The 23,007-nt window shown below is 49.3% G+C and overlaps 1 protein-coding gene across 1 annotated transcript; it reads right to left on the bottom strand.

Annotated features, from left to right (window-relative positions):
* Nucleotides 1-2,255: 2,255 nt before the first annotated feature.
* Nucleotides 2,256-3,383, bottom strand: LOC136528429 (peroxiredoxin-2E-1, chloroplastic-like). The gene has a single exon (XM_066521384.1). The coding sequence runs from the start codon at nucleotides 3,272-3,274 to the stop codon at nucleotides 2,588-2,590; it is 687 nt and encodes a 228-aa protein (XP_066377481.1). The 5' UTR covers nucleotides 3,275-3,383; the 3' UTR covers nucleotides 2,256-2,587.
* Between the last annotated feature and the right edge of the window lie 19,624 nt (nucleotides 3,384-23,007).

The following is a 23,007-nucleotide window of genomic DNA, read 5'->3' as shown; positions in this document are numbered from 1 at the left end:
AAGACTGAGCCATGGAAGACAGATGACATCAACTATGGTTCACGCAAGAAACAGCAAACGAGGGCGATGAAACACGTGAGCGTGAAACCAAATGAAAGGAGAAAAAAGTTGTCCCTTTTGCAAATGCAAAGAGGGTAATTAATTAAATATAGGCAGATTTGACAAGGTTATTAGAAATGTAAAGAAGTTTCTTTTGTCTTAATTCACTTTCCTTCTATGTTAATTCTCTTTCCTTTTGCTCGTTGTTATGTATGCTGGTGCATGCAAACATGCCATTTGTATATGGATAGCACAATAATTTTCTACTTTCTATTTTGCCGTAATTTCTCTATCACATGACAGACAATATTTAATCAAGGAGAATGACACGATCAATCAGTAATTAAGATGTCGTGGGATCGTAAACGTAGGCAGACGGACGAACTAAAACAAATGTCGTATAAAAAAATATTCATATTTTATTCTTTTTAGTTGTAGGAGATATAAATCGGTACCGTCCTCCGTGCATTGCTATACGTAATCTGGAGATCCACTACTGTTGGTTTTCTTTGCTTCCCTAAACAACCGTCTCTTTTATCTCACTTCTTTCATCAGCGAAACACATGTACTTGCAGTACTGAAAATCGAAACACACGTACTTGCAGTAGTGAAAAAATGTGCAGTAGTGAAAAAATGTGCAGTAACGCAGGTACGGTTATCCAGACTATTCGCTGATGGGTTTCTAGGCTGATAAATCCGATGAATACTAATTTATTGTGAGAGAAAAACACTGTTACCTAGCTGATAAGAAACCAACGAGCAACAGGCTGATCGAGTTCTCAACGAACTGGAATAGGATTAAATGATTGATGTTTGAAGAAAGTACAGGCCCATGCCCCGTGCCTACACCCCACTGTAAACTCCCCTGTTCGCCTTCACGGCTGTATTCGTATACACGCCGTGGTGAAAATACAGAGACGCAGGTGGCTGAACAACTACTAGCCCGAGAGGGTTTCAGAGTTAACAGCCGGCAATGAACATTTTGTGTACCTGTACGCCATGGTAAGCGGGCAACTGGCGTGATCAGACATTCCCAATGTCCGCCGGTAACAAACGCAGCCATGTACGAATGCGACCGTGCGTTCCACTCTAAAGATTCAGATCCAGCGAAAAAAGGCGACACGGGCCACACGGCGGAGAAACCTGTTTGAGACACAGTACAGCGCTATTTCTGTTCAAGCAAGTCCTTAATACTAAAAGTCAGCATCTCGCTTCGTAAAGGTGTAATTACTCACTGCAGACGGCGAGGATAATGTATTCATGTTCAATGCTACCGCACGACAGTCTGTATCCATAGCTGCAGCGTATTTGGTCCGAACCCTAGCGATGGAACCGGTGACACACCCGAATTTGATTGCGCTTCCTCTGAAGCAGCGATTAGCAATTTAGCAGCAGCAGTTTCTCAGGAGATTTCTTCCAGCTTCGTTCTTCAGCTCTCGACCAACCAAAAGAGGATGCAGTTTCCCAGATTGATGACATGTTAAGGGGAGTTCAGCAATTTCAAAAAGAAGGCTTAAGGCCCTACCTCCTAGTGATGAGCAGCTTCAGAGAAAACAAAAGCCACACAACGTTCAAGGTGCCTATGCTTCTGCTAAGTCGAAGCACTGAAGGTGATTTTCAGGCATGAAGTAGGTTTCGGGATCAGGCTTCAGACTTCAGAGTGTGGATGAAGCTTATGATCGCTCTGGGTTCAGAACCTAACACTTAATTTTCCACCCCAGAAAACTAGGGCCCATCCGACAAATTTCTCTGATAGGCTCTTCAACTCTGTCGTCCTCATCTCTAACTCTAATTTTCTAACATGGCCGTACCAAGATACTCTATTTACAAAGTGTTGATTGCCAGTGATATAACAATAGACCAACAATAAGAGATAATGAGGTGCTAGCAAGGCAAACAAAAGAAGAGCCTTTGGTCGTCCTCAAGAGGCATGTGACCCCTTGCTCACGAAAACCTGAGTGAATCTGAATCCCCACAACATTTCACCAATTAAACTAGCTTCAGCGTTCATTAAGAAAGCAACTTATGTGATACCAGACCAATTGCAGGCATAAGAAATTTTAAAGGACGCTGCAACACTGCCAATCCCCAATTAAACTAGATAGCATAGCAACTAACTACAGTGCAGAAATATAAAAAACGTAGTATTTGTTTGGCATGGTGAGTAAAGAATGGTGAGCATCACAGCCTGAACCTTCAAATAAAAATGGAGCCGTTTATACTGCGGCTGTGCGGCCCCTTCTCTCTGATAAGAACACTGAACACACTGAACGCCTGTGATAGTAGTGGTACTATGCAAATGAGCAATTCTCAGGCAAGAATAGCATACCATGGCAAGTCGTGAAACAGAGGGTGTCCACAATTGTAGGAAACTATACGTATACTGACATGTTCGCAAGAAACTTGCATCTCTGCAGTGCACTAGTAACAGTGCCGATCACAACACAACAGTGGCGGCAGGAACAAGCCACCGTTGCCGTCACGATTATTCAGAAACAAAAAACTAACTTTTGCCGGAAGATAGACGAAGCACCATGGCTTCGCAAATTCAGAGCGCCTTGAGCATGTCCTCGGCGCTGCTGTTGGTGAACGCGCCGCCCTCCTCGAGGTTGAGCACCTTGACGACGCCGTCCTCTGCGAGCAGCGCGTAGCGCCGGGACCGGACGCCGAGCCCGACGGGCTTGTCGGAGAGGTCGAGCTCGACGCCCATGGCGCGCGTCAGCTCCCTGTTGCCGTCCGACAGGAGCAGCACCTCGTCCCCGACCCCGAGGCTCTCCTTCCACGCGCGCATCACGAAGGCGTCGTTGACGGAGACGCAGGCCACGGCGTCGACGCCCTTGGCGCGGAGCTCCCCGGCCTTGGCCACGAACCCCGGGAGGTGCTTCTGGGTGCAGGTGGGCGTGAACGCGCCGGGCACCGCGAAGAGCACCACCTTCTTCCCCGCGGTGAGGTCGCGGACCGTCACCGTCTTCAGCTCGCCGTCGGGGGAGGAGGTGTCGAAGTAGGAGAGCGTCGCGTCAGGGAGCCGGTCCCCGACCGCGATGGTCTTGGGGGGCGCCGACGCCGACGACGCCACGGCCCGGATTGGCGCGCCAAGGAATCCACGCAGGGGGGCCCCGGCGGCCAGGCGGCGGGAGGCGAAGGAGAGGGAGGCGGCGGGGCGCGAGAGGAGGATGCGCTTCCCGGCGGCGGCGGCCGTGGTGGCGGACAGAGCGGCGAGGGCGGAGGTGGCCATGGAGGCGGAGCGCGCGGGCGGCGATGCGGTCGACGAAATGGCCTGCTGCAGCTGGAGGTTTCTGTTTTGACTTTGGGGGACATGAGCCCTAGGATGTGGGGGATTTGGGCTTGTTGTTGGGAGTGCGATTGGCTGCGGGCGGCGGGGCTTGGCCGATGCGCGGAGAGGCTGCCAGGTCCCAGGTTGGTGAGGCTTCGGCGGGTGGTGCGTGGAACGAATGTGACGGCGGCGTGAGGACGACGCCGGGGACAGCAGGTCTGCTTTGATGTTGCCAGGTTGGTCTGGGCGCGATAGTGAGCCCAGTGTTCTGAGAAGTGGTGTCGGGCCAAAATATGCCTTCGAAATGGGTTATTGAGCAACATTTGCTAATCCACCTCTGTAGACCATGATTACCAATTTGGCCACCTAGCTTCGCCCAAATCCTCATATGAGCTCTCCGAAACCCAAGAGGGGCAGCTATACTCCCTCCATTTCAAATTATAAGTCGCGTTGACTTTTTTGGTTCATGCGTTTTACTATGTATCTATATCTAGATGTATAGTAAAATAAATGTATCAAAAAAGTTAAAATGACTTATAATTTAAGAAGGACCTGAGTTGGCTATCCATCCGCAAGGAGGATGCTTTGGGGCCCAACAAATTAACCCTTGCAGGTCAGAAACCCAAATCTTGCGAGCCATTAATTTGGGCCGGAATAAATGGTGGATATTGCTCCTTAGAAGAGAGGGGTGGAGATAAAACCCTAGCCACCATTGCTTCAGTAGTAGCTATCAATGGAGAGATACCAAGAGAAGAACGCACAACACAACGTGGGAAGAGAGAGGGAAATAAGAATAAATGATTTATGTCCATATGTGATCTTGAACCGGTTGTCCTTAGGCGCAAACGTGGTTGGATCAGTACCAAACTTGGTGAGGCCGTTCTACACTTAGATTACTATGACTTGGCCATTTCTGTTAGAGTATTGGCTGAATAGAGCATCAAAGTTGAGCGAGATTTGGTAGTTAGGTTACAATAGGTTAACACATAACAATTTTGGTATATGATTGACTTCCGTAATGAAACTATGCCCGGTTGAGCTAAAACTTTGTAATTGGTTAGGGGACTTGTGGGTGTACATGCCTACAAAATTATGTGCACACTGATGTGGTTTAAGAGATGTGAATTGATTATCACGTGGGACAAAATCTGTGACTTCTCAATTTGATTGTTGTCACACATTTTTGTCATATGGATATGTATATGGATGTGGTTGTTATAGTCGATGTCACCTTTACAACCTGATAAGTGTGTTGTTGTAATTTTCTAGATGCCCTAGAGAAGGTCCATTGTAACCATTGTTGGTTATAATAGAAGCTAAGTCTGCCCCAATAGAGCTTTAGTCCTTGATTCTTAGCTCCAGCTACCTAACACTCTAATAAAGTGATTCTGGTGTGCTGAACGGATTTTGATGGGAACTTGGCAATCCGCCGCGGCTTTCTAGAGCACGTGGACCCACCGTGGCCTTCTATACCGGAGCGACGAGCTCTACACTGATGAACTCCACGCGTCGACGAGCCTCCATTCTGAAACAGTAGGGAAATATTACCATGAAAGCTGTCGGTGTTTTGTAACCCGGACTAGTAAATTTATATGATTGCCGCACTGCTCTAGGAAGATGATGGTAGCATCCAATAGACATGAGGATTTATACGGGTTCAGGCTGGAGCCCTACGTCTAGTCTCAGAGAAGATCGAGTGCGTGTTCCTCGCTTGAATGCTCTAAAGTTCTTACAATAGGGGGTGTAAGAATGGTAAAAGAGGTGGTAGAACCTATGCTAGACGAGGAGCAGCCCGAAGAGAAGCTTCAAGAGCCCTACTGCTATGGATGAAATGGTAGAGGATGAAGAATGTGAAGATCCCTGAGATGGGAGCCCTGGCTGCCCTTATGTAGAGTTCGGGGCCAGGGCTTATTACAAAGAGGAGGTTCCCCCGACCGAAGGGTCAAAAGCCTGAGGGAGGTCCTAGCTAACTTGGCTTGCAAGCTACGTCGTCTTCTAGTGCTCGCCCGGGTGTGGCCGTCGTCATGGTCTTGTGGCCACATTGCGGCGGAGCGAGACATGGCGCTACTGTGCTGACCATGGTGGGCACTGTAGGCACATCGGTGGTTCATCAGCTATCTTGTGCAATGCGGTGTCCGTCATGGTATTCGTCGCCGCTTCCAGGTTCCCTAGGGTGTCGTACCCGTAGCAGGTAGCTGCCCCGGGTCGTCGTTCGTCTGGTCATTTCTTGGGACTGAGGGCCACGGCCCCGATCATTAGGGTCAGGTTTTTCAACCGTCCTGGTCGGCCTCTGCACTGAGACCCTTGTCGTGGCTTCCATTCTATAGTGGGTAGGACCGTATACCTACCTAGTTGGGCTGTACTCGGTTAGTGGTCATCGTACCCGTCGTTATCGCCTTGAGGTGGTGTTGTTAAGGATGAAAACAGAACGGAAATATCCCGAACCGAACCGCATCGTTTTTTTATATTTAATCCGATCGAATCCGCATTTTCTTGTCCGACTTTACCGTTTTCGCTTTCGCATTTCAGATGTTTCGTATTTCAAATGTAAAAGTAGAAAACGGTTTAGACATTTTTCCGACCGTTTTCTACTTTTCTACTTTTAATTTGAAATATTCCGAATTGAAAATTCGGTTTAAACCGAATTTGGCCAACTGCACAGGTCATACAGCCCAATTACAGGTTGTTCACCACGCAGCTGTGTTCTTTCTACTGGTGGCCAGCTGCCATCTCTTATAGACGGCGCTCAGCCTCGTCTCTCTTCACCTCATGAGATGGTGCTAAATGTCAGGAAACCGGCAGCATCTACACGAAAGCCCACCTGGGCCATAGCCCATCAAGCTCATCGGTTTAACCCCCACCTGCAAAGTCAATCATTTGATAGTTTTTGCATCAGCCGAATAAATCTTTGTTACTCAAAAGAAAAATCTGAATAAATCTTTAAAATAAAATACTACATCTATTCTAAAAAGATTAATAAAATTATTCTGACTCAGTTCGAGTTCATGTTTCTATAATATGCACTTGTTAATTATTATATGCACTTGAACTTGATCATGTATGCACTTGGTCTATGGGTCGGTATTCCGTATTGAGTTTTCGTATACCGACCATGTTCGATATAATTCCGCTCGAATTGTTTCGTTTTCGAAATTCTCGATATTCCGTAAGTTCGTGTTCGTTTTCGTGTTCGGTTTGTCCGCTTTCGTTTTCGTTTTCGTATTCAAATGTAAAAGTAGAAAACGGTTGAGGAGTTCTCCGTTCGATTCCGTCCGTTTTCATCCTTAGGTGTTGTCTTGTCCGTGCAGCGTGACGTAGGGTTGGCATCGGACCGGGCTTAGGTGACTACTGTCACCATAGTCCTTACAGGGTTAGTGCAGCGTGCTTGCCCCTATCTAGGTAGGCTCACTTGGCAAGGCGCAACCTCTTTCTATCTCTTCTAGAGGTCATGACGGAGAGAGATCATACGCCTTATGAGCCTGGTGAGACCAAGGCAAGTGGAAGGGGGGCATGGATAACCCCGACCTCAGCGCTTGGCCTAACCTATTTGGCTTTTGTTGGGCCTCGATCGTTTGGGCCTTTGTCTGTTATTCCGTTGTGAGCTATGCGGCCCACCATCTAATCGATGCCTTGAGATACCCAGGGGTTATAACCCCGACAGTTGCCCCCGAGCGTTCTTGCGATCATGAAATGATCATGAAAGCATTGGTATGCGCGTATGTCGTGGTGTGGACTCGCGGTCATAGCTTATTCAAGCTCCATTGCTTGGCTCCTTGCTAGTCGTTGTATTCAATGCGGTAAGCGTCCATCATGTTTCGCTTTGTTAGGGTGTCCCGATGATGCAGTACTCGACTATCGTGTCTGTGGGCTGTGCATCGGGGCTTGCGTTCTAGGCGGGACCGAGTGGTCTCATCGACGCTGTACCGGCCCTGCCTTTAGGAAGATCCTGATTTTTCTTGATCTTTCGTGCCTCCTATTGCTTGCCACGTGGTGAGGGAGTCCTAGGCTATTTAATCTGACCTTGGGCTTATAAGTGAGGGCCTTCCTCCATTTGGGCTACCTCTGGCACCGATATTCCTTTGGCCCCTTTGAGGGGCTGAGCTCTGATGGGGGAGCGAGAAAGGTCTTTGAAAAGAACTGCATGGTTTTCGGGCATGCGTCCTGCTGGAGACCATTCGTGGTGGCCAGAGGCTATCATTGCCAGTTCCAATTATCGACGCTAGAAGGGATTTTGCGAGTTGGAGGATGAGGGGTAGTATGGCCACCTGAAAGGTCCTAATATGGCTAGAGGGGAGTGAATAGCCTATTTAAAAAATCTACAAACCAACTAGAGCAATTTGATTAGTTTGACAAATAGTAAAATGCAAACTTGCTCTAGCTCTACAAGGGTTGCAAGCCACCTATCCAACAATTCTAGATACTATGATCACTAAACACACAATTTGCTAAGTCACTACTCACTAAGAGCTCTCACACTTGCTACACTAAAGAGCTCCATTAGATGAACTTAAACTACAAAGCAAGCTCTCAATTCTAGCTACACTAAAGAGCTTGCTACAACTAGTTTGCGAGAATGTAAATGAGTGAGTAGGGTGATTATACCGCCACATAAAGGAGTGAACCAATCACAAGATGAATACCAATTCAATCACCAGGAGAACACCAAAGGGCAAGAGAACTAATTTTTCTCCCGAGGATCACGTGCTTGCCGGCACGCTAGTCTCCGTTGTGTCGACTAACACTTGGTGGTTCGATGGTTAAGAGGTCTTGCACGAACCTCGTCCACACAATTGGACACCGCAAGAACCTACCCACAAGTGAGGTAACTCAATGACACAAGCAATCCGCTAGAGTTACCTTTCGGCGCTCCGCCGGGGAAGGCATAAGACCCCTCACAATCACCGCGATCAGAGCCAGAGACAATCACCAACCTCCACTCGATGATCCTCACTGCTCCAAGCCGTCTAGGTGGCGGCAACCACTAAGAGTAACAAGTGAATCCCGCAACGAAACACGAACACCAAGTGCCTCTAGATGCAATCACTCAAGCAATGCACTTGAATTCTCTTCCAGTCTCATAAAGATGATGAATCAATGATGGTGATAAGTGCGAGGGCTTTGGCTAAGCTCACAAGGTTGCTATGTCAATGCAAATGGCCAAGAGGGGGAGCTAGAGCTAGCCACATGCCTTTAAATAGAGCCCCAATGAAATAGAGCTATTAGGCTATCACTGTAGCCCAACTCGGGGCGACCGGACGCGCTGGTCAGGTTGACCGGACGCTAGACCCCTACGTCCGGTCGCCTGATGATCACCACAAGCATCAGCTTCAAATGTTGAGCACCTGATCTCAATGGCTAGTCTGCTTCGCGCCACGTGTTAAGTTGCGATCGGACGCGCTGCTCAAAGTGACTGGACGCTCCATCACTGGAGTCCGGTCATTTCCAGTAAGGTTCCAGAGATGTTTTTTCACGATCGGACACGTCCGGTCATGCCTGACCGGACTCACCCAGTGTCCGGTCACTCACCGTCTTCTCTGTACGCTGCCACATCAGCAGGACCGAACGTTGAATAGTGTTTAGTTAGAGTCCGGTCACCTACGTCCGGTCTCAGGCCAAGAGTACCATCTTCTTTTATAATTGACCAGACGCTGAAACCCCAAGTCCGATCACTTTGAACTCAGTGTCCGGTCACTGTTTGACAGTGAAAAACACCTCCTTCGATTCACCAACTTCTCCACCCTTGCTCAAATATGCCAACCACCAAGTGTATCACCTTGTGCACGTGTGTTAGCATTTTTGACAAACATTTTCAAGGGTGTTAGCTTTCCACTAGATCCTAAATGCATATGCAATGAGTTAGAGCATCTAGTGGCACTTTGATAACTGCATTTTGATACGAGTTTCATCCCTCTTAATAGTACGACTATCAAAGCTAAATGTGATGACACTCGCTAAGTGTCTCGATCACTAAACTAAAAAGCTCCTATAAATTTCACCTTTGCCTTGAGCTTTTTGTTTTTCTCTTTCTTCTTTTCCAAGTCCAAGCACTTGATCATTACCATGGCATCACCATCATCATGTCATGATCTTCATTTGCTTCACCACTTGGAATGTGCCACCTATCTCATAATCACTTTGATAAACTAGGTTAGCACTTAGGGTTTCATCAATTCACCAAAACCAAACTAGAGCTTTCAATCTCCCCCTTTTTGGTAATTGATGACAACCCTTTCACAAAGATATGAATTAAAATTCATTTTAATCCATGTTGCTTGCCCAAGCATATTTATTATATGTGTAAAAGGATATGGACAAGTTTCATGAATCCCATATGATAGCAATTGCTCTCCCTACATATGTGTTAAGAGTTTGGATTGTAGATTGCACATATGTTTCAATAGGAAATGTAGGAGTCAATGTCTACAAAATGATACGAAGGTATAAGAAATGGACATTTGAAGCATGATACCAATCGAAGTGCACCAATATACCATCCTTAGCACCATTAGTAACTAGACATATACAAAAACTAGAATACCCCATGAGATCAACATTAGAAGCAAGGGTCTAGTTTCCATAAAATGAACAAAAGTCTAGTTACTTAACCTATGCATGCTAGTTTTTCATTTCATCATTCAAACCTACAACTAGCATACACCACACAAGCATGGATATTGAAATTTAAAACTTATGCCATGCAAGCAAATATATGAAATGCACATTCAAATGCAACATACAAGTTTATGAGCTTGCTCTCCCTACTTGTGTACAATTTTGATTGATCCCCTCACAATGTAATTTCATTTGTTTGCTCCCCCTATCTTACTATTTTTGTGAATTTCTCTTCCCTTTTGTCAATAATTAGCACAAAAGGTGAGCTCAAATTTTAGATAGGTTGGGGTGAAAACATATGAAGTGAGGATCATTTTTCCAATTTGGTTCAATCTAGATCACTTGCAAAAGATATTTAACTCAGTTTGATCCAAGGGCATGCTTCTTCACACCACCAAAAGAGGGTTATCATGCACCATGTTAAGTTAAACACTTATAGCTCATTTTCTAGATTAAGCACTAGGTTTATAAACCCACAAACATGTCATATGCTACCACTAGATCATTTTAAGCATACAAGCAATAGTGGTACCATACAAGCATCAAATTTATTTGATTTTAATGAATAAGCCTAGGACATGATAGGAATGACTAGATGCACTAAACAAGTCCTTAACAATGGATGATTGACTTGTCAATCAACTTTACCTTGCTTTGCTCGAAGGAGAGGCATGTCATATAATAGGGGTGCATCAATACATATTGGAGAAGTCAAGTATGTTCAATTAATTCCTTAGCTTGCAAAACCTCTTCTCATCAAGTGGCTTGGTGAAGATATCGGCAAGTTGATCATCGGTGCCAACACTCTTAATACAAATATCCCCTTTTTGTTGGTGATCTCTTATGAAATGATGGCGGACATCTATATGCTTTGTTCTTGAATGTTGAACTGGGTTGTTGGTGAGCTTTATGGCACTCTCATTGTCACATAGCAATGGCACTTGCTTGAATTTGATTCCAAAGTCACTCAAAGTAGCCTTCATCCAAAGTAATTGAGCACAACAACTACCGGCCGAAATATACTCTGCTTCGGCGGTTGAAAGAGCTACACTATTTTGTTTCTTTGATAACCAAGACACAAGTGATCTTCCTAATAGTTAACATGTGCCTGATGTGCTCTTTCTCTCAACTTTGCATCCCACATAATCAGAGTCCGAATATCCAATCAATTCAAATCTTGCTCCTTTGGGATACCACAATCCAACATTTTGTGTATGCTTTAAGTACCTCAATATTCTCTTTGTTGCCTTCAAATGACTTTCTCTTGATGAGGCTTGAAATCTAGCACACATGCATACACTAAACATCACATCCGGCCTTGATGCGGTCACATAGAGTAGGCTTCCAATCATAGATCAATATATCTTTTGATCCACCATGTTGCCACTAGCATCGCTATCCAAACTTCCATTTGTCCCCATTGGTATACTAATAGCTTTAACATCATCCATTCCAAACTTCTTGAGCATGTCTTTGATGTACTTGCCTTGACTTATAAATATGCCATTCTTCATTTGCTTAATTTGAACACCAAGAAAGTAACTAAGCTCTCAAATCATGGACATCTCAATCTCACTTGCCAAACTCCTCACAAAAATCTTGATTTGTTGACCCAAATATAATATCATCAACATAGATTTGCAATATAAACAAGTCATTTCTAAGCTTCTTGGTGAAGAGAGTGGTGTCAACCTTTCCCATCTTGAATCCCTTAGAGAGTAGAAAATCCCTCAATCTCTCATACCATGCTCTTGGTGCTTGTTTCAATCCATACAAAGCCTTTCTCAACTTGTAAACATTGTTAGGTTTCTTTTAATCTTTAAAACTGGGAGGTTGCTCAACATACACAAGCTTATTGATGTACCCATTGAGAAATGCACTCTTCACATCCATTTTGTACAACTTGATGTTGTGGGCACAAGCATAGGCTAACAAGATCCTAACTGCTTCCAATCTTGCAACTGGGGCATATGTTTCTCCAAAGTCAAGACCTTCAACTTGAGTGTAACCTTGAGCCACTAATCTTGCTTTGTTCCTTATTACTATCCCATTTTGATCTTGCTTGTTTCGAAAGACCCACTTGGTTCCAATTACATTATGATCCATAGGCCTCTCAACTATCTCCCATACTTGATTTCTCTTGAAGTTGTTTAGTTCTTCATGCATAGCATTGACCCAATCAACATCCTTCAAAGCTTCATCTATCTTCTTAGGTTCAATGGATGATACAAATGAGAAATGTTCACAAAATGATGCTAATTTAGATCTTGTTTGTACACCTCTAGAAATATCACCAATTATAGAGTCCAAAGGATGATCTCTTACGACATTGGTTGGTTGAAGCACTTACACTTGATTGCTTGCATTTGATCGATCATTTGGTTGAGATGATGAACTAGCCACTTGTTGTTGATCTTGCACTTTGTCAACACTAACACTTGCTTGACTTTGATCTTGAGAACCACTAGCTTGTACATTTGAGTTAGAGAGCACTTGATTCTTGTCATCTTAAACATCAATCACATCTCTAGGTCTTATATCACCAATGTCCATGTTCTTCATTGCATTGACTAATTGAGTGCCTCTCACATCATCTAGATTCTCATCTTCCTCTTGTGAACCATTTGTTTCATCAAATTCCACATCATGAACCTCCTCAAGAGTACCACTAGCCAAATTCCAAACTCTATATGCCTTGCTAGTAGTGGAGTAACCAAGCAAGAAACCTTCATCACATTTTTTTTTCAAACTTGCTCAATCTAACGCCTTTCTTCAATATATAGCATTTACAATCAAAAACCTGAAAGTATGCTATGTTGGACTTTCTTCTATTCAATAACTCATAAGGTGTCTTCTCCATCATGGGGTGACAATAGAGTCAATTGCTATAATAGCAAGCTGTATTAATTGCTTTGGCCCAAAAAGAATGATTCACATTGTACTCACTCAACATTAATCTTGCCATGTCAATCAAAGTTCTATTCTTTCTTTCAACTAGGCCATTTGATTGTGGAGTATACTTAGCCAAAAATTGATGCCTAATTCCAAACTGATCACACAAATCATCCACTCTTGTGTTCTTGAACTCACTTCCATTGTCACTTCTCACTTTCATGATGGTTGTTTCAAACTCATTATGAATTCTCTTGATGAATGTCTTGAAGGTTGCAAACACATCACTCTTGTCAACAAGAAAGAACACCCATGTGTATCTAGTGAAATCATCCACAATCACAATTCTGTATTTATTTCCACCAATGCTAGTGTATGTGGTTGATCCAAATAGGTCTATGTGCACTAACTCAAATGCCTTAGATGTGCTCATCATGCTCTTCTTAGTATGTGTGTTACCAACTTGCTTTCCGGCTTGACATGCACTACATAGCTTATCCTTCTCAAATGTGACATCTTTCAAGCCTCTAACTAAGTCATGCTTGATCAACTTGTTCAATTGTTTCATTCCAACATGACCAAGCCTTCATGCCATAACCAACCCATGCTAGACTTAGTGAGCAAACATATTGGCATTTGAGCTTCTCTAGCATTGAAATCAACCAAGTATAGATTTTCATATCTAAATCCTTTGAATATCAAGTTAGAGCCATCTACACTTATGATCTCTACATCATCCACACCAAATATGCACTTGAAACCAAGATCACACAATTGAGCTACCAATAATAGGTTGAAGTTCAAGCTCTCTACTAGTAGCACATTGGAAATGCTCAAGTCATTAGATATTGCAATCTTACCAAGACCTTTGACCTTGCCTTTGCCATTGTCACCAAATGTGATACTATTAATCCCATTTCTCTTATTTTCATTGATTGAATTGAACATTCTTGGATCACCGGTCATGTGTTGTATGCACCCAGTATCTAACACTCAATGCCTTCCTCCGGCTTTATAATTGACCTATAAAAGAAAATCAATTCTTTTTAGGTACCCAAACTTTCTTGGGTCCTTGAAGGTTAGTTACCAAGGTCTTTGGCACCCAAATGGCCTTCTTCTTTGGGTCTACAATTGGTGTACCAATGAACTTAGCTTTCACACCATTGGCACCCTTAACAAGCATGTAATAAGAATCAAATCTAATTGAGGATACATTAGGTTGCTTGTTCTTGTTAGTCTTGCAATATTACTCTATATGTCTGTCGGTGTTTTGGACCGGCGAGCCCACAACCAACTAGTGAATTTATACTGTGTGTTCCTAATCCCGAATGGTGATGCAAAGAGACACAAGGTTTATACTGGTTTAGGCAATAGGTGCCCTACATCTAGTCTAAGAGATCAATCTTGTATTCCTTGCACTGAGGTGCTCGTAGTAGGGGGTTACAAGCTGGGCGAGAGAGGGAGCTAGCCCTAGGTCTCTGCGTGGAGTGGTGTGAATTGCTTGAGATGTTGATCTCAGATAGCAGGGAACCATGCATGTTACAGAGTGTCACTTGCACGAGTGAGCGAGTCTGTCTGTCCATGTTCGTGCGTGTTCATGGGAGCATGAGCCTAAACGTCTATGAGTTCCTCCTTAGAAACGGCCCCGATCCCTCCCTTTTATAGTTAAAGGGGGGACAGGGGTGATACATGTGTTCGCTACGCAGCATCCTGTAAGCAGAGGCGACATGTTCGAGCCCTGTAGCTTATGACTATGGCGGCATGGTCGACAGTGCGGTCTTGTACTTGATGTACTGGAGTGACGCGCCAGTCATGCTCGATCCTATGCATCGTGGGAGCTCTAGTGATAGCTTGAAGCAGGGCATGGTGGACATCGTGCCTAGTCGCTGTACGTCAATAGCATAAAGAGCCGAGGCTTAGTTGGTGCTATGGCTGAACCATCGTGGGGGGCTCGGCGGGTGCGAATCCCAAGGCTGCCAAGACCCTGAAGTGGATTGCTGAGGCTCGGAGGGAGCAGTTGGTCCTGTACACTAATTTTGAGGCTACAAGGACCCAAACTTAACTCCCCATGCCGCATTGTCTTCGGAGCAGTTGGGATCAGGCAGCATAGCGCCGCATGGGTGTCCGTCGTGGGCATAGTGCCGAGCACAGCGGTTAGTAACCCCTGCCTCGTCCTGTCCCGGATGGCATGGCATCGATGTGACTCAAGTCACGTCGGCCACTCCACTGTGTTGAGCCATCATTCGGCAGATATCGCAGGAGTTGGACATGACGTTCTGTTAGAGAAACCGGTCGAGGCAGAGGCGATGGGGTTGTTGCTGAGCCCCGCCTTGAACGAGGCGGAGAATTGGTTCTCCATCTGAGGCCTTATGAGCTAGCCTCGAGGGAGATGGAGAATCAGTTCCTCGTTCGAGGCCTTATGAGCCGGCCTCGAGCAAGATGGAGAATCGGTTTCCTATCCGAGGCCTTACGTGTGGGGCCTCGAGCGAGATGGAGAATCAGTTTCTTGTCCGAGGCCTTACGTGCAGGGCCTTGAGCGAGGCAGAGAGTCGATAGCCTTGGACAAGACCAGGGGTTAGCCAATAGTCATCTCTTGGCTTTGATTTTGATAGGGTCTAAGCGATTTTTTTAGTTCTTGCTTAGGGGACCCCTTTTGTGGTACCCGATAGTAGCCCCCGAGCCTCAGGGAGAGTGTGAGTGCTCTCCCTGAGGTTTTGACGAGACTCGGCTCGTGGCAGCTCCTGTCGGGATGGTGTTTCGTACTTGAGGCCTCGGTGGGTGCACGCGAGCGCACCCGCCGGGTGTAGCCCCCGAGGCCCTAGAGGAGTGGATTTATTCCTCTAGGGGCTTTTCTTACATCATGCAAGGGGTTTCATTGCATTTGCGGAGCCCATGAGTGCGAGTTCAGGTCACTGGGTCTTCGTCCTGGGTGCAGGAAGAGCCCCCAAGCCTCCGCATAGAGCGAGAGGGCGGTCAGGAGTTCCCCTGTCTTTTTGTGCGACCCTCGCGCATCCTTTTTATTCAGAAGGAGGGGTTGTTTGCCGAGCCCCCTCGAGTGTGATCCTAGGTCGCTGGGTCTCGGCAAGGTTGCAGGAAGAGCCCCCGAGCCTCTACATGGAGCGAGAGGGCGATCAGGAGTTCCCCTGGCTTTTTGTGCGACCCTCGCGCATCCTTTTTGTTCAGAAGGAGGGGTTGTTTGCCGAGCCCCTTCGGGTGCGAGCCTAGGTCGCTGGGTCTCGGCAAGGTTATAGGAAGAGCCCTCGAGCCTCTGCATAGAGCGAGAGGGTGATTAGGAGTTCCCCTGGCTTTTTGTGCGACCCTCGCGCATCCTTTTCGCTCGGAAGGAGGGGTGGAATATGCTAGGCTACCCTCGGTGGGCGCGAGCAGTGACACTTCTGGTGAGCTGTTATCGGGTAAGTCCGAGTGGAGGCCCGTGCCCCATTCGATAGGGGTCGGCTAGCAGTCTAGAGACGCACTCCAAAAGTACCAGAGGGCTTCTTTAGTGGGTCCTAGGGCCGTTCGATTGGCCCCAGGGGCTCAATGTCGCCCTACGATAGGATCCCATTCAGAGACTTTCTTGCCGGTCTCGGACACGACTTAGGGCATCCCAAGCATTTGCTTGCTTGGGCCTTGGCTATGTACGGGCTCGCCCATAGTCATCCCTAACTCTATTTGTCCTAGGGTGGCTGTCGAAACCTTTGGGGGCCTAGCCATCGAACCCCTAGACCGTAATGGGCTCGGTGCCCTTTATCGCGTTCTTTAGCCTCTGAGTGCGAGCTTGGGTTGCTTGTCTTCGTCCTAGGTGCAGGAAGAGCCCCCGAGCCTCCACATGGAGCGAGAGGGCGGTCGGGAGTTCCCCTTTTTGTGTGACCCTCGTACATCCTTTTCATTCAGAAGGAGGGGTTGTTTGCCAAGCCCCCTCAAGTGTGAGCTTGGGTCGTTGGGTCTCGATAAGGTTGTAGGAAGAGCCCCTGAGCCTCTGCATGGAGCGAGAGGGCAATCAGGAGTTCCCCAGCTTTTTGTGTGACCCTCACGCATCCTTTTTGTTTGGAAGGAGGGGTTGTTTGCCGAGCCCCCTCGGGTGTGAGCCTGGGTCGCTGGGTCTCAGCAAGGTTGTAGGAAGAGCCACTAAGCCTCTGTACAGAGCGAGAGGGTGATCAGGAGTTCCCCTAGCTTTTTGTGTGACCCTCGCGCATCCTTTTCGTTTGGAAGGAGGGGTTGTTTGCCGAGCCCCCTTGGGTGCGAGCCTAGGTCGCTAGGTCTCGGCAGGGTTGCAGGAAGAGCCCTCGAGCCTCTACACAGAGCGAGAGGGTGATCAGGAGTTCCCCTAGCTTTTTGTGTGACCCTCGCGCATCCTTTTCGGAAGGAGGGGTTGTTTGCCGAGCCTCCTCGGGTGTGAGCCTAGGTCCCTAGGTCTCGGCAAGGTTGCAGGAAGAGCCCCCGAGCCTCTACATGGAGCGAGAGGGCGATCAGGAGTTCCTCTAGCTTTTTGTGCGACCCTCGCGCATCCTTTTCGCTCGGAAGGAGGGGTGGAATATGCCAGGCTACCCTCGGTGGGCGCGAGCGGTGACACTTTTGGTGAGCTATTATCGGGTAATTCCGAGTGGAGGCCCATGCCCCATTCGATAGGGGTCGGCTAGTGGTCTAGAGACGCACTCCAAAAGTACTAGAGGGCTTCTCTAGTGGGTCCTAGGGCTGTTCGATTGGCCCCGGGGGCTTGATGCCTCCCTACGGTGGGATCCCATTCGGAGACCTCCCTGCCGGTCTCGGACATGACTTAGGGCGTCCCAAGCGTTTCGCTTGCATGGGCCTTGGCCACGTACAGGCTTGCCCATAGTCATCCCTGACTCTGTTGTCCTGGGGCGGCTATCGAAACCCTTGGGAGCCCAGCCTTTGAACCCCTAGACCGTAACAGGCTCGGTGCCCAGTTCCTTCATCTAAAAGGAATTGGGTGGGGGATATTCCCCTCCCATCAACTGACCATGGTAGGTGTGCCTTTTGAGGCGGTTTTCTTGGGGAGGCGAAATGACGCCTGCTGCTGCTGCGGTTAGATGTAACGCGGTGTTAGCGGATGGGACATAACTGTGCGTGCGATTAATAAGGAAATGGTGGGTGCGTGGGTGGTAAAATCGGATCCGGATTAACTGTGCCAGATCTAAGGGAAACTTCCCTGATTTTGTCACCCGTCTGTTTCACCCCCTTCCTACATAAATATGTGATGAGCCTCGCCCCTCTCCTCCTTACCTTGTCTGCCTTTGCTTTTGCTACCCTTGAGCCGTTGCTAGGAATAGAGAGCACTGGGGAGAAGAAGGGAGAAGGGAGAGGAAGAGAGGGAGAGAGGCGAGGCTTACAACCGTAGTCGCATTCCCCACCATACTCATGGCCGGCGTGGTCGTCATCCAGGTGGATCCTTGGGGTTGGTTCGATGTATCCATGGAGATGCTGTAGTCGCTCGTCGATGACGGCCTCCTCCGTCCAGTTACCGACCCTAGCAGACCGGAGTGGATTGCTTCGGGGGGGCGAGCCAGAGTCGAGGCCACGCGATGGCTACATTGTGAGCTTCGTGTCCTTCCATGAGCATAGTCTTGGCCTACCGGTGGACCAGTTCATGCAGGCGCTCTCGCACTACTATGGCATGGAGCTTCACAACTTCAACCCCAACTCCATCGTGCAGGCGGCCATCTTTGTCACCGTCTATGAGGGGTACCTAGGGATTGCCCCCCATTGGGAGCTGTGGCTTCACCTCTTCCGGGCGAGGCATACGACCAAGTCAACGAGCACGACAGGCATGAGGAAGGTGGTGAGGGCCGGCGGCTGCACTCTCCAAGGGCGCCAAGACCGGCAGCACCTCTACATCCCGATGCAGCTCGTGTTGTCCAACCGCCATTGGTATAATAGCTGGTTCTACCTCCGCAACGACAACGATGGACTTCCCCCCTACATCGGGCGGGTCATGGAGAGCCAGCCGGAGAAGTGGAGGTATGGTGTCCCAAAGGGGATTAGCCCAAGCTGTAGCCACTCCTGGAGGGGCTAGAGAGGCTGTGGATCCACTGCCTTATGATGGATGTGGTCATGGCTGCCTTCCACCACCGGAGGGTGCTACCGCTGATGGCTCGGCGGCGGCGCCTATTCGACATGAGACCAGATGAGCCGATCGAGGGCATCTGGATGTCCACCGATGCCCTCTCCGATGAGGAGATTCTATGTCAGGTGAGGGAGATGGTGGAGGGGAAGCTGAGGAGCGGTGGTCTGACCCCCATCGTCATGTGCCCATCGTGGGGGTACCTTTCCCTAGTAAGTCTCACGCCGCTGTAGCCCCTGAGGCCTCCTCGTTCCTCACCGTTTCTTGTTCCCTTATTTATGTTTGCCGTTCCTACAGGGGATGAGGGATGTGCGAGCCTCCCCATCGCCCATTCCCGAGGACGCAAAGCGGTGAGCAGTGAACCGGGCGCACGCCGAGGCGCAAAAGAAGAAGAAGGATGCCGAGGAGGCAAAGCGCACAAGGAAGATCCTTGAGCACGAGGAGCTAGAGAAGCGCCACCGGCAGCAGAGGCAGGATGATCTCCCAGTGGAGGCATCTCCATTGCCTTCACTATCAATGGACTCTTCAGGTGGAGATGACGAGAGCGAGATGGGGCGAGGTCCCCTGGACCATCTCCCCGATGTCGGGGGGACAGCACTTGAGGCATCAGTGAGCAGCCCGGTGCTTCCAGGGGGAGGAGGAGAGGATGCCTCGGGGCCAGCGATCGCCCTCCCCAGGGTCAAGGCTGACACGCCCGAGGCACGGGCATTAGGAAAGTGCACCGTCAGCCTGGTGGGCTCAATGGTAGAGGTGGAGCAGGTAGCGGCAAGGGCAACGCAACTACCCCCGCAGAGGATCGAGGGGGCGCCAGAGTTCGGCGAGGACCAGCCGGCACTGGCGGATACGGAGGCTATGCCACCGCCGCCACCACCACCATTATAGAGGAGGGTCGCAGTGTCGAAGCGGTTGCATCCCTGTTCGAGGTGAGTGTTTTTTCGGTGGAGTTGGCAGCATCTCCCATTCATCCCTTGGTCGTATGCTGACCTTGTTGGTGTTTTGCCTTTAGCCAGAAGCGTCATGCGGAGGTGCCCGCCTTGGCGCCGCATAAGGCACTCAAGGTGAGGCCCAGCTCCACCGCCCACTGGGTGGTGGAGGCTCAAGCCACCATACAACGCGACGCAACATTGGCGAGGGCCAACCCGAAGGAGTCGGTAGCCCAGGGAGAGGCTATCGAGGCAGCCATGGAGCAAGCGGAGGAGGAGGAGCCTGCGCCCTGCGAGGCCGAGGCCCGTGGGTTAGATGGGACCGAGGCGTCCTCTATCACCGAGGCCACCAAGGGTGAGGCCGAGGCCCCCTAGATTCCCGAGGCTGAGGCAACAGAGGCCGGGGCGCCCGGGACCACCGAGGCCGAGGTGGTGGAGGCCAGAGCCCTCGGGACCACCGAGGATGGGGTGGCAGAGGCCAGCGTGAGTGCGGCGAAGCCGACGGCCTAGGAAGCAGAGATGGAGGCGGGGCAAGCCTCAGTGCTGCCCCCGGTCTAAGGCCCGCCACCATCTTAGGAAAGCGCCCGAGAAGTGGAGGTCCATTCGATCTCCTCCGATGATACTTCCTAGGGGAAGGAGGCGGCGGATGCCGAGGCGGCCAGCACCTGGATTAGCCAGCTCCGACCTCTAGCAAGGGAAGCTCGGCCCTCGTGCGGGTACAACTCAAGCCCTGTGGGTGGGAGCACTCACGTGTCTTGTGGTGGAGCCGGGATGACCCTGAGGGGGAGCCTCTATTCACCCTTGAGGATGCAGCCGAGGGGGGGCGCTGGAGCACCTTTGAGCAATACCATCAGCTGGCGGAGCGGTCGCTACGGATAGCGCTATCCATCGTGGCTGACGATCTGCCCGGCATCGCCTAGGTACGCGCCTTCTTTTCTTGTGTGGTGTTGTCTTTGACCTGAGTTCTCTCATAGTGCTTGACATCTATTCTGTCTATCTAGGAGCTCAAGGACTGGTCCCTTAGGAAGTTGCTGTTCCTCTGGTAGGAGAGGGGCGTCTGGGACCAGCTTCAGTAATAGAAGGACCTACTTGCCGGTGCCAACGAGCTTCTGTCGGCGCGGAGCATGGAGGTGGAGGATCTCCGCCTTCGCTGTGCCGATGCGAAGGCCAAGGTGGCCATGGTTCGGGAGCAGGCCGCCCCTCTAGCAGCGCGGACCAAGGGGCTAGAGGAGGAGCTAACCCGGGTGGCTAGCGAGCGGGACACCTTCAGGTCCTAGGCTAAAGAAGCGAAGGCCTCTGCCAAGGCCATCACTGGGCAGCTAGGGACGGAGTAGGGTGCGCACCTACTGACGAAAGGTGCCCTGGCGGAGGCCCTCAAGGTGGCCAAGGCCTCTGGGACCAAGGCTATGGTCTAGAAGGGAAAGGTCGAGGGTGAGTCATGTTTCCCTTGTTTTATTTGTTTTTCTTGCGTTCGACCCCTAACTTCCTGATGTGGTGCAGAGCTAGAGAGGGAGGCTTCTAAGGTGGCCGAGGCCTCTCGGGTCAAGGTCTAGCGCCTGAAGGAGAAAGCCAAGGCCTCTCAGGTCGAGGTCTAGTGCTGGAAAGAGAAAGCCGAGGGTGAGTCCCGCTGTCCTTAGCCCCTGTTTGGCTTATTTTCTTTCGCGCTTAACCCCATCCAGCTTGTCTTGGTGTAGGGTTGGAGAAGGAGGTCTCTCGGGTTGCTAAGGCTTCTGTCGTGGTGCAGGCAGTGCTCAAGGCCGAGATTGGGGAGCACACCACGCTGCAGAGCACCGCCTGTACCGCCTACGAGGCCCTAGAGGTCGAGGGGGTCCAGTCGGGTAGCTCCCTTAGGAGCCGCTTGATCACGTTGAGTGGCCAAGTGTGCGAGCAACTCCGAGGGACGCTGCACATGGGCGTCAAGCATGCCCTGGCCATCATTGCCTCACACTACATTGGTGTCGACCTCAAGGCCATCAGCGATGGCTATGTCCTGGCCGAGGATGACGAGGAGGCCGATGAGGAGGTCATGAAGCTGATGGAGGTAGCTGAGGGCCTCAGCACGGTGCTAGCCAAGCTGTTCAAAGAGGAGGTGGTCCCTCCCACACCGTCTACCGATGTTGTAGACCCTGAGCCTTGACCTGGGCCCAAGAGGCCATGTAACCAGATTAGGATTATTTTTGTACCATAACATTGGTGGCCATCGAGGCCTTTTTAAAGTACTTATGCGTCTACGCTTCTTAATCATTTTTTACTGTATTTCTGAGCCTCTGCCCTCTGTCTCGTCTCTGAACATATCTCTTGCAAAAACTTCCTCAGAGCCTAAGCTGCCCCTTGGGCAAAAGGTGGTGAGGGAGTGTCGTAGCCCGAAGGCGTAGGCCGTCTCATGACTCGACCGGCCTTTTGGCCTTGAGACAGACTTTTGATCCTTAGGTTTTTTACAACCGATTTGTCAGAGCGCGCTAGAGAGTTAGGCGTAGAATTTTTTTTGAAAAATGACTAAAAATGGTATGTGGGACTTAGGGGGGAGTCCCCCCTTCTAGCCCTCGAGGGAGGCTCGGTTCTGCAGAGGCAGAGCCGAGTCTTGTTTGAGCCCTACGGTGGGCACCTCTGTAGAGGCAGCGTCAAGTCTCCCTTATAGTGTTTTCGTAACACTGAGCCCTACGATGGGCTTGGGGGGTTTCTCAAAAAATTAGAACAACTAAAGAACGCTTCTTAATTGTATTTCAAGAAATAATGTATACAATGCTTGGAAATTTAAGGGTAAAAGCGACGTAGCTGTTCTATGTTCCAAGCATTGGTGAGGATTTTGCCCTTCTTGTTGGCTAGCTTGTAGGTCCCGGGCTTCAGCACTTGGGCGACGATGTATGGTCCTTCCCATGGTGAGGTCAGCGTGTGGCGGCCCTTGTTGCTCTTCCTCAGCCTCAGCACTAGGTCACCCACCTTTAGGTCTCAGCTTCGAATGCGTCGGGCTTGATAGCATCGTAGGGCTTGCTGGTACTAGGCTAAATGTAGCAGCACAATGTCTTGGGCTTCCTCTAGTTGGTCGAGGGCATCTTCACAGGTGGTGCGATTGCTTTGCTCGTTGTAGGCCTGTAGCCTCGGGGAACCGTATTCTAAGTCAGTGGGGAGGACGGCCTCGGCTCCATAGACCAAGAAGAACGGTGTGAACCCCGTAGCTCAGCTTG

The sequence above is a fragment of the Miscanthus floridulus genome, chromosome 19 (assembly GCF_019320115.1).
Source record: "Miscanthus floridulus cultivar M001 chromosome 19, ASM1932011v1, whole genome shotgun sequence".
Taxonomy (NCBI): Eukaryota; Viridiplantae; Streptophyta; class Magnoliopsida; order Poales; family Poaceae; genus Miscanthus; species Miscanthus floridulus.
Note: the sequence above shows the minus strand (reverse complement) of the source record. Positions and strands in the feature narration are given on the sequence as shown.

What these genes read in the sequence shown, in the direction of transcription:
- LOC136528429 (XM_066521384.1), bottom strand. Translation starts at nt 3,274, where the DNA reads ATGGCCACCTCCGCCCTCGCCGCTCTGTCCGCCACCACGGCCGCCGCC.